Below are 12,142 nucleotides of genomic sequence, written 5' to 3'. Positions count from 1 at the left end.
CCGCTGGTCTACAGGTAACAGTTTCAGGGCCGTGGCTTTTCCCGTCCCCCTCATTAGTTTCTCCAGCTCGAAGCAGGACCTCCTGCGTCTGTTGCTACAGGTACACACTGGTGCCACTGCCAGCCTGCAGGTTCACACCATCACATTGGCTCAATTCTGAACTGTGAAAAGCGGCTCATCCCTCCGCTTTGCCATTAGTCAGTTCATTTCGGGAGTAATGCTGTTTCTTCTCGGTTAATCGCCAGCCTGGGTTTTTGCTTTGAGTAGGTGTGTGGAGAGGAGGGAGAAACAAGATTTATGAAATGGTATTAGCAAAACTCTGGTTTGCATGGCTTTTCTTCCCCCAAGAGTTCACATCAAGGCTGAAGATGGCTGGGTGGTTAAGAGCCTTTGCTGCCCTTGAAGAGGACATGAGTTCAGTTTTCAACACCCACATCAGGAGGGTCATGAATGATTGTACTGAAGATCTAGGGGATCTGACATCAGCCTCTTGCCTTTACAGGCAACCACATGACGTGTACACATACACACACACACACACACACACACACACACACACACACTAGAATGAGTTCTTGTGGGTGGTGGCGTGTGCCTTTAAAGGCGGATCTTTGTGAGTTCAAGGCCAGCCTGGTCTACAAGAGCTACTTCCAGAGACCCTGTCTCGAAAAACAAAACAAAAAAGAATGAGTTCTTAGGCGCTACTTAAACACAAATCTTACGGACTTGGAAGGTTTAGAGCTGCTGCCATAGTTAGAGTACGTCCCCCAAAATTCACGTTTGGAAACTGGATCTCTGACGTGACAGGATGTGGAGACCTCTCGGAGCACTCTTCCTTCACGAACGGGATTTCTCAAGTGCCTTATCAGAAGGCTTGACAGAGAATCTCATCCTGTGGTCGGTCCTGGAGGAAGTCGGCAGCCCTCACCAGACCCAGAATCTGCTGGAATGGTGATCATGGACTTCCCCGCCACCAGAAATCTGGAGATTTCTATTTGCAAATGCCCAGTTTGGGGCACTCTACTCCAGTAGCTCCGTAAGGAGAAGACAAACGCTTTGCTCACGGCTGCAAAGGCTGCGAGTGCTGGCGCCTCCTCGGGTAGGGAGAGAGAGTGGATGTTTGGGGCACCGTTCACTTCCCTCACCCGGGTCACCTTGCATTCGTCTGCAGCTCTACTCACTGGCACACCTCTTCAATGGGAGCTGGTGACAGGATCCTTCAACCGTACGTGCATGAGTGGGCTTTCAGGACTCCCTGAAGCCTGCACAGTGATGAACCCCAAGGAATGGGTTTTCCACAGCCTCAGATTCTCAGGAACCTCCCCTTGAGTCTGAAGAGCCTCTATGTCTTACTTTTAGATAGAATCTCACTATGCAGCCTAGCCTGGCCTGGAACTTGGTATCCCCCTGCCTCAGCCTCCCGAGTATGGGGACTGGAGGCACGAGCACCACGCCTGACAACAGCCCATTTCTGTAGTTTGGTATAGGACTTTTTTGAAAGTAAAGTTCAAAGCCAGGAAAACAATGTCAGGCCATAGGACATGCACCTAATGCGATGTGCTCACCTGTCCAACCTCCCAGAATGCTACCCTTACCTCCACACTCGGACCTGCAGAGCAGTTACATGGGACCCAGGAATACGCACTCTGCCCTGCTTCCAAGAACTGTGCATACAGTTGGTCTACAAATCACGCTGATTAGGGACACCTCATGCCATGCCTACATCAGGGGATCTGGAATGCCAACATAAGCAGAAACACCACAAAAGGACAGTCACCGATAGAAGCACCCCAGCAGGCCCAGGCTTTGCACCATTTTGCTGTCTGTTTATTTCAAGTTTACAGAGAAGCTTAATCACCTGTGGGAAAACAACCGCAAGCTTGTCTTTTCTCTTCAGTTCATGTACTTGTAAGTGATAAATACACAGTATTTAACTCTGTACACCTGATAAAAGGAAAATGCATAGTAGAGAGGGTCCGGGGCAATCAAACAGAAGCAGAGGCCATCAGTCACCAAACGGAAAAGTCCAAAGTCCCACGACACTCAGCTCACGAAGCTGGAGAAGAGGGGACCAGCAATCTTCCCTAGCACCTTGGGAGCAATGGAGGCTCTGGCTCTGCACTGGCAATGTAAAGATGCCCTCAGGAAGATGGGCGAGGGCACGGGCCTAACCTGGTGTCAACTGGTACAAATGTTCTCATTCTAGGAAGGTTCGGGGACAAGAGCTCTGTCCCTGGAAAGGCCAGACCAGTAGGGAGCTGGCCTCTGTAGCCCTAAGTGACGAGGGGCTCTGTAAGGTGTCTAGGGGCCACTGGTAGCCTGCGGGATGGATGGGGGAGGCAGAAAAGACAGAGAAAAAGGGGGGAGGACTTGTGCTTCCTTCAAGGCGTAGGTGCGGGCCAGGGTTGCCTATATATTAACCATGGATGAACCAGCACAGAAGGAAGTGCAGGCATTGTATCTGCCCACACAAAAGTTGCCAGGCAGCCTGACAACGCTTTTGAAAACAATGTTTGTGCTCTAGTGCTCCAGTCATGGCCAGACCTCTTTCTTACATTTTCCACGGCAGGCAGCAAGGCAGGATGGGAGCGAGAGGGGCGCTCCTTTCCACAGCTTTCTTTGGTGTTTCATTGTTTAAGAAAAAAGTTACCCAATGTGGACCTCTCAACCCCGGTGCTGCCTGACTGCCGGCAACCCATTTCCGACACCTCGGAAGGGAAGTTCCCTGGCGGGAGAAAGGGCATTGCCCAGTAGGGCTGTGTAAACACAAGAAGAGTTCTGGAGAGCTCCACACAATGCCTGTCCTCCCAGGCGGCCATTAGGCCAAGCCAGAGTCCAGGCAGACAGGCTGGGACTGAGCCTCAGGGCCTGTTAGCTTTAACTACCACAAGGTGCTTATTGCAAACTAGGGGAACCCCATCTGTGGCCAGAAGGGTTAAAGCTACTGGGTTATTTCTCCTTAAATTTAAAAGAGGGAAACTGATAGGAAGTCCTTGGTCACAGAGACAATGCAAGCGGTGAGAGGGTCAGCCACCCACCCCACCCACCCTGGAGTCTTTGCTCTAATTCTAATTGCTTATGTGACAACAAGAAAGGCCTGGCCATACTACAGTCGAGAGCTTAAGAAAACCTCTGGACGCCAGGAACGCCTGGGCTCTGCATGTGTCCAGGCAGTGGGGACAGGCCTCGCTCCGGCCTCTGCAGGACGGCCTGCACGGCCGCTCACCAGACAGAGACTCCCAGAAAGCAGTCTTCTGAGCCCGGTTACTGACAAGACAATCATTACCAGATCGTTCCAAAACATGAAAAGCAGAGTCTGGAAGGCCCCTTAAACGTCATGGTTTCCTCTGCGGCCCTGGGTACTCACCCAAACCTCTATCAAACTTCCAATATTGGCTGGAAGTCAAAAAGGTCTATGTTTACTCTCTAGGCCTCTGGCCACAAAAAAAAAAAAAAAAGAAAACAAAACAAAACAACAAAACAAAACAAAAAAACGTCCTTTGCCCTGAGGAACGTTCTGGGTTTTGACGCTTTTCTGTACAATGGCTCCCTGATGTCACTGTGTGGGTCACACTAAAGCTCTGATCCTAAGGATAGCCATCTGTGCCTAAGCTGAGTGACAGTATTGCCCACAGGAAAGTGGCCCACGGGAAAGTGATGTTTCCTTGACTGTGTCAACCAGACAGTATTTAAGAGAGGAGAAACCTTACAGTCTCTAGAATACACAGGTAACAAACAAGCAAAGCTGCTAATATACAGGCACAGGTTTCGTTGGCGCTCAGTCCCCATCACACAATGGCATGGCGGAAGGTGACAGACCCTGGAAGCTCCAATATGTAACCTGTGATGTCTCCAGAGTCCAGGCTAGTTAGAGACATGGGAACATCTGCAGAGTCTAAGCCATGTAATGTACATGAAAGTGCAGGCCTTCACCCTGAGGTCTTTGCCAGTTTACAAAGAAAATGAGCTGAGCTGATAACCTCAGAGACCCACCGCGAGCAGCGAATGTGAAGGAATGTTCAGTTCTCTAGACGAGCCTTTGCCACCACAGCTGCCGAGTGCTCTTTCAGGGTAGCAGAACCCCCTCAAGCACTTCAACTGCAAGCCCTTTTAGCTTTCCTGACTAGAATTTTATCCATAAAAAAAAAAAAAAATTAAAAAGTCCTCATTACAAATAAATCACACTGAAGTTCCCTGCAGCTCCTGAGGCCGGCCCTGTTCTCCCATAGTCCCGGAAGGGTCACGCTGAACCTTCCACTCCCTCTCAAGTGCCGCCCCAGCCAGCAGGAGTTTCTCCACCTGATTCTCCACGCAGCTCAAACCCCACACACATTCACTTGGTACATCCGACATGGTTCTGAATTCTCAATGAAGGTTTTTTTTTTTGTTTTGGCATAAAATGTTTTAAAAAGCAATTGTCCCCAAATGCATGTTGGTTTGCAACTCCTCACCCGCCGGTCCGGCCAACCAGCAGCCAAAATCGACGTCATGGAGTCATGTCCTTTTTTTTTTCTTTGTCCCCTTAGACAACAAAGGAGAAAAAAAAAAAAAGAAAAACCACATACACACACAAACACATACACGCACGCACACACACACCCCCCCCAAAAATCCCAAAACAAACACACAAACAACCTGGATAACCAGAGATGACGGTCAAGGCTCTACACACGTGCTTGGTTTCCGTAGGACATGCTGCTATGGAAACGCAGGGTGCAGCAGACCCGTGCAGGGCCACACAGCCAGGCATGCGAGGTCGGGTGATCCAGGCAGTTACTCCAGCTCCATCGCCGCCTCCTCAGGCTGCAGTGGAGGCATGCGTGGTGGGGAGCCAGGGGCCGGAGCTCCCCAACTTTCCACGCAGGGACCACCTTTCACAAGAGTACTTCCTCCTCCCCCACAGGGGTTGGCTCGGGGCCCCGTAGGCTGTCTTCGCTGCCTTGTTTCCTGCTCACCGAACAGAAAATCAACATTAAGACTTGGAGAAATGATGGCGGGGCCCTGGCCGGTCTCCCACCTTTGCAGGTCTCTACCCCTGGGGGTCACATCCGCTCTTAGATGTGCTCCCCATTTCTACTGGCTCACTTAAATATCTCAAAGCCGACGTTACCTCCTCTATAAATGGAGGAGCAAGATTTACCCCAAAAAGCAAAGAACTATAAAACTGGTACCAAACTACTTATGAACAGCCCAATTCACGGCAGGGTCTACAGTGGGGCGTGCTCTCTGAGGTCCATCTTTACTCTAGGCTAGAAGTGGCTGTAGGGCGGACACTGGGACACTTTTTCCCAGTCACTCCACAGTGAGCTGCTGGGGCAGCGCCAGGCCTATATGAACTGTAGGAAAAGCCTACAACACCCAGTTCATCCCCACTACCCGCTCCCCACTCAGAAGAACCTTTACAGCCACTAGACCTGCCTGGAGGCCAGCAGGGATGGAGTTTCAGCAGACAGAAGGGGGTTCTGAGGAGGGAACCTGGCCCCAGGCTTCTTTCAAGCAGAGCCCCTTGTAGGAAGAGTCCCTGGCCTTGCCACTCGGGGCTGCTGTCCATTCTCAGCAACGATCTCTATGCTCGACCCAAACAGAGGCCTCTGTCCCTACATAGGGAAGGTAAACTGTGGTGTCCCTGTGTCCCTAAGGAAGAAACACTTATGTTTGAGAATTACATTATCTGCTCTTTGGTTTTTATATTCCAGAGGTGAGGTTCCTGGGAAGAATGCCTGCCCTCAAAGCTGCCAACTGATGCATGCCAGGTCTCGCTGCAGACAGACCTTGGCTCAGGATCTTCCACAAGTAAGTTCTACAAATGCCCAGCCCTGGCAGGCAGCCCTAGGGTGATGCTGTGTCTGCTGCCTAGGGAATGAAGGAGCACGAGAGCACCGAGCAGTCTTAGTCTGCTGATATCACGCCATTCTGATCTCAGTGAAAAACAAACCAACAAAAAAAGAAACGTAGAGAAAACTTTGCTCGGAGTCGGTAGGCAGCCTTGGTTTTGGCCTTACCAGAGAAAGAAGACAAGGTCCATTTCTCATAACACAAGGGTGAGGCTGCAGGTCATCTGGGAACAAGGTGGGGACAAGGCAGCCACCTGTCTAATGCTAATCTGGACACACCTCCCCGGCTCTCATCTCAAAAACACTATTCCAAACAACAGGTGTTCTCCTACATCACACGAGCCCCTGGCTCCTAGGATACAGGTGGCCAATGAACATCCTCATATAAACCAACACCCAACGAGAAGAAAATAGTTCTTGCATACAAAGTTCACAGCAGGCTCACTCATTTGTGACAGCCAAGAGAGAAACACCTTCCACCAATGGACCCAAATATTACTACCCATATAAATACTACTTGGTTATGAACAGCAAGGAGTACTGACAGATGCTGCCCTGTGGATGGGCCTTGGAAACATGCTGCTGAGACAAAGAAGGCAGACATGAAAGGCCACATACTGTACTATTATCCCACTTACAAAACCCTCCAGAATGGGCAAATCTGTAGAAAACTGAACGTGCATCAGTGGATACCGGAAACCGAGAGGTTTGAGTGGAGATAGCTCAAAGGAGGAAGGTTCCTTCTTGGGCTGGAACTGTCCTGATGGCTACACAGGGACTGTACTGCACAGTTTACAGTGATGAGCTATGGGGCTACATTAGTAAAACTGAGCTCTTCATTTGTTTGCAGTGCTGGGGATGATGAGATGCACGGCGCTGGGCACACTAGGTGAGTACTCTACTGAAGAGCTCCAGTCCCACCTTTGATAAAGCTATGGTATGTGTATGTAAATGCTCACAAATGCATGGAACCCAGAGGTCAACTTCAGGTGCCATCCACTTTGTTTTTTGAAGCTAGGCTGACTAAACAGTCAGCTCTAGGGATCTGCCTGTCTCCACCTCCCCAGAAAACTCATGCTACCTCACCTGGTATTTTACATGGGTTCTGGTTGAACTCAAGTCCTCATGCTTGTGTGGAAAACACTCTTAACAACTTAACGATCTCCCTGTCTCCAATAAAGTTACTTTTAACAAGAGAAGTGGCTGACAGGGGCTCCCAACAGAGTCAGGCAGCCTCATCAGGGTCAGTGTCCTGAAGGAGGCACTTGGAACAGGGTTACCAAACGGGTCTACCCAGCAAAAGTGTTCATCTGCTCTGGAAGTTGTAGGTAACACTGCCTGATAGATATGCAGGCAGGTAGGAGAAAGCTCCGACCTGACTAAGGTCACAGACAGATGGATTTAGTTCTAGGATTTAACCCACCAGAGCTGCAGAGAGAGCCCTAGCGAAGAGCCAGAGTGCAGCAGGCCTGATGTGTGCACACTTAGAGCACAGTCCCGGGCCACAGTAGACCTTCAATGGCATTGATGTGCTGAGCTACGCAGCTATCCAGTTGGGCCTGAAGACCTGGGTAAGTTTACAGGCATTCCGGGTGGAGCGCCATGCACCGCAGCCCAGCCCACATGCATGACACGCCATGGGACCCAAGCCCCTAGATGCCCCTTATTGTAAGCCTAGAGGCCCTCGGTGAACCAGGCACAGCAGCTCAGGCTGAAGGCACATCTGCCTGGTGGAGATGCCCACGTGCTCTGCAGATGCCCGCCCCCAGGCCCCAGCGTAGGGGAGGCGATGGCACAGGCAGGCAGACAGGCATTACCTTGGGCTCAGACAAGGGCTCCCATTCCCTGGTTGGTTTTTTGCTGGAATTGCCGGAGGAAGGGAAAAGGGAAGTGAGACGGGACCCTGGGGATGCCCCACACCCCAGAGACAGTAGACCCCAGCATCTGACACAGAACCTATACCAGGGTAGTCTATGTGAGCAGGTGAATGCACACGTGTTCACACAGAAAGTCCCAGAGTGAGACCATGTGACGCATCCATCATAATGCCCCAAAATACTCATGTTTCCGGGGCCACAGATTGCTGCAACCCAGAATGCCCCAGTGAAAGAGCAAGTTCTTGGGGGAGGCTGAAGTTTCAGGGTGTGTACACTGCCAACAGATGGATGCTGGCTGAGCTAAGGAGGCTATACGAGCAAAGCCAGGGTCGACTGACATCCCCAGTATGTCTCTCCTGGGGTGGCCCAGACCTAACTTATAGTCTCCCTCCCCAGGACTGGAAAGAAGGTGGGGGTCACTCACGTGAGCAGGTTTCCAGGTGCTGACAAGGAACGTTCCTCCCGCCGGCTGCCCTCAAATGGGTTCCCGAAGGAGCGTTTCCGAATCATGGTCTTCACTAGGATCTGAGGGAGAAGGAAGAGGGGGCGGTGATGGCTGGGCCACAGGAAGTTCCACACACCCTCTTCTCTTTGGCCCCTGCCAGCTCCCAGGGCTCATGACTCTTGCAGGCCCTTTCTACACAGGAGCCACCAGCCAGAGCCGTCCTGAGCCTAGGAGCAGCTAACTTCCTGGAGCCCACTCCCTGGCTGCTCTAAGGTCCAGGCTCAGACAGTGGCTGTCGTGATCCAGTTCCAGCCTACCCAGGCCCAAGACCCTGTGTTCCCAGAGAGCTGGCTATGTGTCCCTTAGCCACCGCTGAAAGACACCTGAGATCATCCTACTCCATCCCACAAGAAAGAAGCTATTTTATATCACAATTCTCAGGGAAGAGATGATGTGTTTTCAAAATTGTGAGTGAATTCACACAAGATAAACTCACCATTTTAAGAGTCCAGAGCTACCAAAACCTATGGATGCTCAAGCCTCTTATAGAAAGGAGTTCAGTATTTGTAAATAATGTCTGCGTATTATCCAGTGTACTTTACACCATCTTGAGCTAATCCAGAACACAGAACATAATACAAACACTTTGTTGATCGCTGAAGCTAATCAGTTAGAGCATGACAACAAGTCAGGTTTATGTGTCTGGTGTAAACCCAATTTTCTTTTTTCATGTATTTTTGATCGGCGGTTAGCTGAATTTATAGATGTGGAAACCAACTGTATACACTGAGTGGGTTTTAGTATATTCACATCACCTTAATCCAGTTTCAGTAGTCATTCCCCGAATCCTTCCCCACACAGCCCTTAGTAACTACGAATCTTCCTGTCTATACACACACACACACACATACATATTCTGGGCATTTCCTACACACAGAACCATACTGTTACTAGCCTTTTGTGTCTAATTGTTTTTAAATTAGATTTTTTATTTTATGTATATGAATGATTCCTGTATGTATGTATGTGCACTGTCTACATACCTGAAGGTGAGAAGAAGGTGCTAGTTCCCATGGAAGTTAAGGGTAGATATTATAAACTGCACATGTGTGCTGGGTACTCTGCAAGAGCAGTGAGTATTCCTAGCCACTTCTCCAGACCCTAAAAGAGTTTCTTTTGTTGTTGTTGTTGTGTTTTGTTTTATTTTGTTTTTTGAGACAGGGTTTCTCTGGATAACAGCCCTAGCTGTCCTGGAATGAGATCTTGTAGACCAGGCTGGCCTTGAACTCACAAAGATCTACCTATCTCTGCCTCCTGAGTGCTGGGATTAAAGGCAAGCGTGCCATGGCCTGGTTTGTTTTGTTTTTAAATATTTCCTATGTATAGAGACCAGAAGAGGGTGGTGGATCCCCTGGAACAAGAGTTACTGACAGTTGTGAGCTGCTATGTGGGTGTAGATGGCTGCGCCATCTTTTCAGCCCCTGAAATGGTTTTCAGACTTTTTATTTGTGGTGTGTGTAAATGATGTAGGGCGCACATGTGTGGTGTGTGTATGTAGGGTGCACATGTGTGGTGTGTGTAGATGTAGGGTGCACATGTGCAGTGTGTGTAGATATAGGGTGCACATGTGTGGTGCGTGTATGTAGGGTGCACATGTGTGGTGTGTGTAGATGTAGGGTGCACATGTGCAGTGTGTGTAGATATAGGGTGCACATGTGTGGTACGTGTATGTAGGGTGCACATGTGCGGTGTGTGTATGTAGGGCGCACATGTGTGGAGGTAGAGGACAGGCCCTGCTGTTGGGCCTTGCCTTCCACCTTGTGTGAGAGGGGTCTCTCTAGCTGTTCACTGCTGTGTGTGCCGGGCTAGCTGGCAAGAAAGCTTCCAGAAGATTCTCCTGCCTGCCTCACGTCTTCTTGTCAGGATGTGCTGAGATTAGTCTGACATTTTACATGGGTTCTGGGGATCTGCACTCGGGTTGCTGGGCTTGTGTGGCATCCCAAGCATGCCTCTAACTCCAGCTCCGAGGGATCTGATGCCCTCTTCTGGCCTTCATGTATGCATGAATGTGCATCCATATTCATCATACACACACAAATACACAGAATTTTTAAAAAATCTTCAAATGTAAGGGGAAAAATAAAAAAGTAGAAATATTCAAATGTCCATCAATTGCAAAATGTAAAAACTGCAGCACATCAGTACTGCTGAGTACTCAGGAATGACGCACCCACACAGCTACCACAGGGTGAACCTCAGAAACCTGACACTAGTAAAAGCCACACAGCGCAGGATTCCAGACACCAAATGTCCAGCACAGATCAAGAGAGGCAAAAAGTGGAGCATCTACGGGGGAGGGGGGAACGACATGGAGAATGACTGTTTCTTCTGACTTGATAAGAACATCTCACAGCAGGGTGGTGAGGATTGTGCGGTACTGTCAATGTCCCAAATGCCAAAGACTGGCAAGGAAAGCCAATGGAGATTAGAAGTCTAATCCAGAGAGGCTTACAGTGACTGACTGGCCCCTTCCTCTGGGCTTTGGTAGGTGGTGTGCCCTGGCTGCGCTTTCTGTCAGCCTCCCCTTCAGCACCCTGCACTGGCCTCTGATTGCATGGGAAGGTTGCTCTCTGGGTCCATCTTTCTCACAAGGTTGGAGCTTGTGAGAACTGGTACCAGCTCAACTTTGTCATCTCAAGACTGGCATGTGACAGGCACTCAGTAACGACAGGTACTCAGTAACGACAGGTACTCAGTAACGACAGGTACTCAGTAACGACAGGTACTCAGTAACGACAGGTACTCAGTAACGACAGGGACAAACCACGTATCTCCCAACACAGACACTTCCCAGCACCTGCTACCTCTCTTCCTGTGCTGCTGGGGTGGAGATTTAAACCTCTACCTTCATCCTTCAGCAGTGTGGGCTTTCTGGGAGTCTCTTGTTTGATATTGCTCTCACTCCCTGTGCGCTCTCTCAGCAGGTTACACCCTGCCATTCTGTGTTCATTCATTTCTTTTTTCCAATTTTTATATTATGTGATTGAGTGTTTTGCCTACATGTATATCTGTGCACCACTTGCATGCCTGGTACCCACAGAGGCCAAGAGGTTTCAGATCCCCCGAAACCGGAGTTACAGCCAGCTATAAGCTCTGAGTACTGGGACTCAAACCTGGGTCCTCTGGAAGAAGAGCAGGTGCTGTAATCACCGAGCTCTCTCTCCAGCCCCCTCTGACCCATCACAGGATCTGTCCCTCTGTCAGTCCCTCTATTACACCAGACACGTGCTCCTTGGCATGACCATCTGCCTCCCGCTGGAGCCAGAGAACACGTGTGCTGTGCTCACAGCTGTTCCCCGCCCTAAGGAACCACTTACAAATAGTAACCTACTCCAGATCCCCGGGCCAGGCGCTCTCCCTCCAGTGTTCAGGGGAAACAGAAAGGCACGGGACAGGGTGAGTGGGTGAAGGGTAGACTAGGAGAGGGAAGTTGGTGGGTGAGTCTGTGAGTGGAGGTCATGCAGAGCCCCGGGTGGGAAAAGAGGAGGCATGGATGAGTGCCCGGCCCTGGAGCCTAAGTTCTAAAGGAGGCAATAGACAGCGTGGAGTGAGCGAGAGAGCAGGCAAGCAAAGAGAGCAGGGCCAACTCCCAGACTCCCAAAAGGGCCCTTGAGACCGGGGCTGCTTTTCTGCTGGGGCTGGGCCTGGCCAAACATAACCTGGGCTCCCGAGAAGTCTGTGGATGCTCGGAGCCTGAACCCCTGAGCCTCCCATCTCCCTCCTGGAGTCAGACACCCTCCTGGGGGCTGGCAATGGGGTGGCTCCTAGAGTTTCCAAACTGAGGCTTGAAGACTACTTCCTTCTCCCAGAGCTAGGACCCAGATTCAAGGTCACAAAAAAGAGCCCGGTGTCTCCCTCGTGAAACCCTATGTCACAAGATCGGGAAGAACTTTCTGCAGTGTGAGAACTACCCACGTGGCAGATGT

General features: G+C 50.3%; 1 protein-coding gene across 4 annotated transcripts in view; it reads right to left on the bottom strand.

Moving 5' to 3' along the window:
• Positions 1 to 4,352: 4,352 nt before the first annotated feature.
• The window catches only part of Camkk2 (calcium/calmodulin dependent protein kinase kinase 2), a 47,641-nt gene continuing 39,851 nt past the window's right edge, over positions 4,353 to 12,142 (bottom strand). For 2 of the 4 annotated variants that reach the window (XM_085679544.2, XM_085679543.2), the window contains 3 exons: positions 8,136 to 8,236; positions 7,652 to 7,694; positions 4,353 to 4,947 (listed from right to left, as the gene is read on the bottom strand). In XM_085679544.2, the coding sequence (XP_085535670.2) occupies positions 4,774 to 4,947; positions 7,652 to 7,694; positions 8,136 to 8,236 (318 nt within the window). In that variant the 3' untranslated portion in view covers positions 4,353 to 4,773. The remainder of the gene's footprint in view (positions 4,948 to 7,651; positions 7,695 to 8,135; positions 8,237 to 12,142) is intronic. The other 2 variants (XM_085679550.2, XM_085679556.2) reach the window with 1 other exon arrangement.

Source organism: Myodes glareolus, chromosome 2, assembly GCF_982192425.1.
Source record: "Myodes glareolus chromosome 2, mMyoGla1.1, whole genome shotgun sequence".
Lineage (NCBI taxonomy): Eukaryota > Metazoa > Chordata > Mammalia > Rodentia > Cricetidae > Myodes > Myodes glareolus.
The sequence above is the reverse complement of the archived record's forward strand: the minus strand, read 5'-3'. Positions and strand labels throughout refer to the sequence as shown.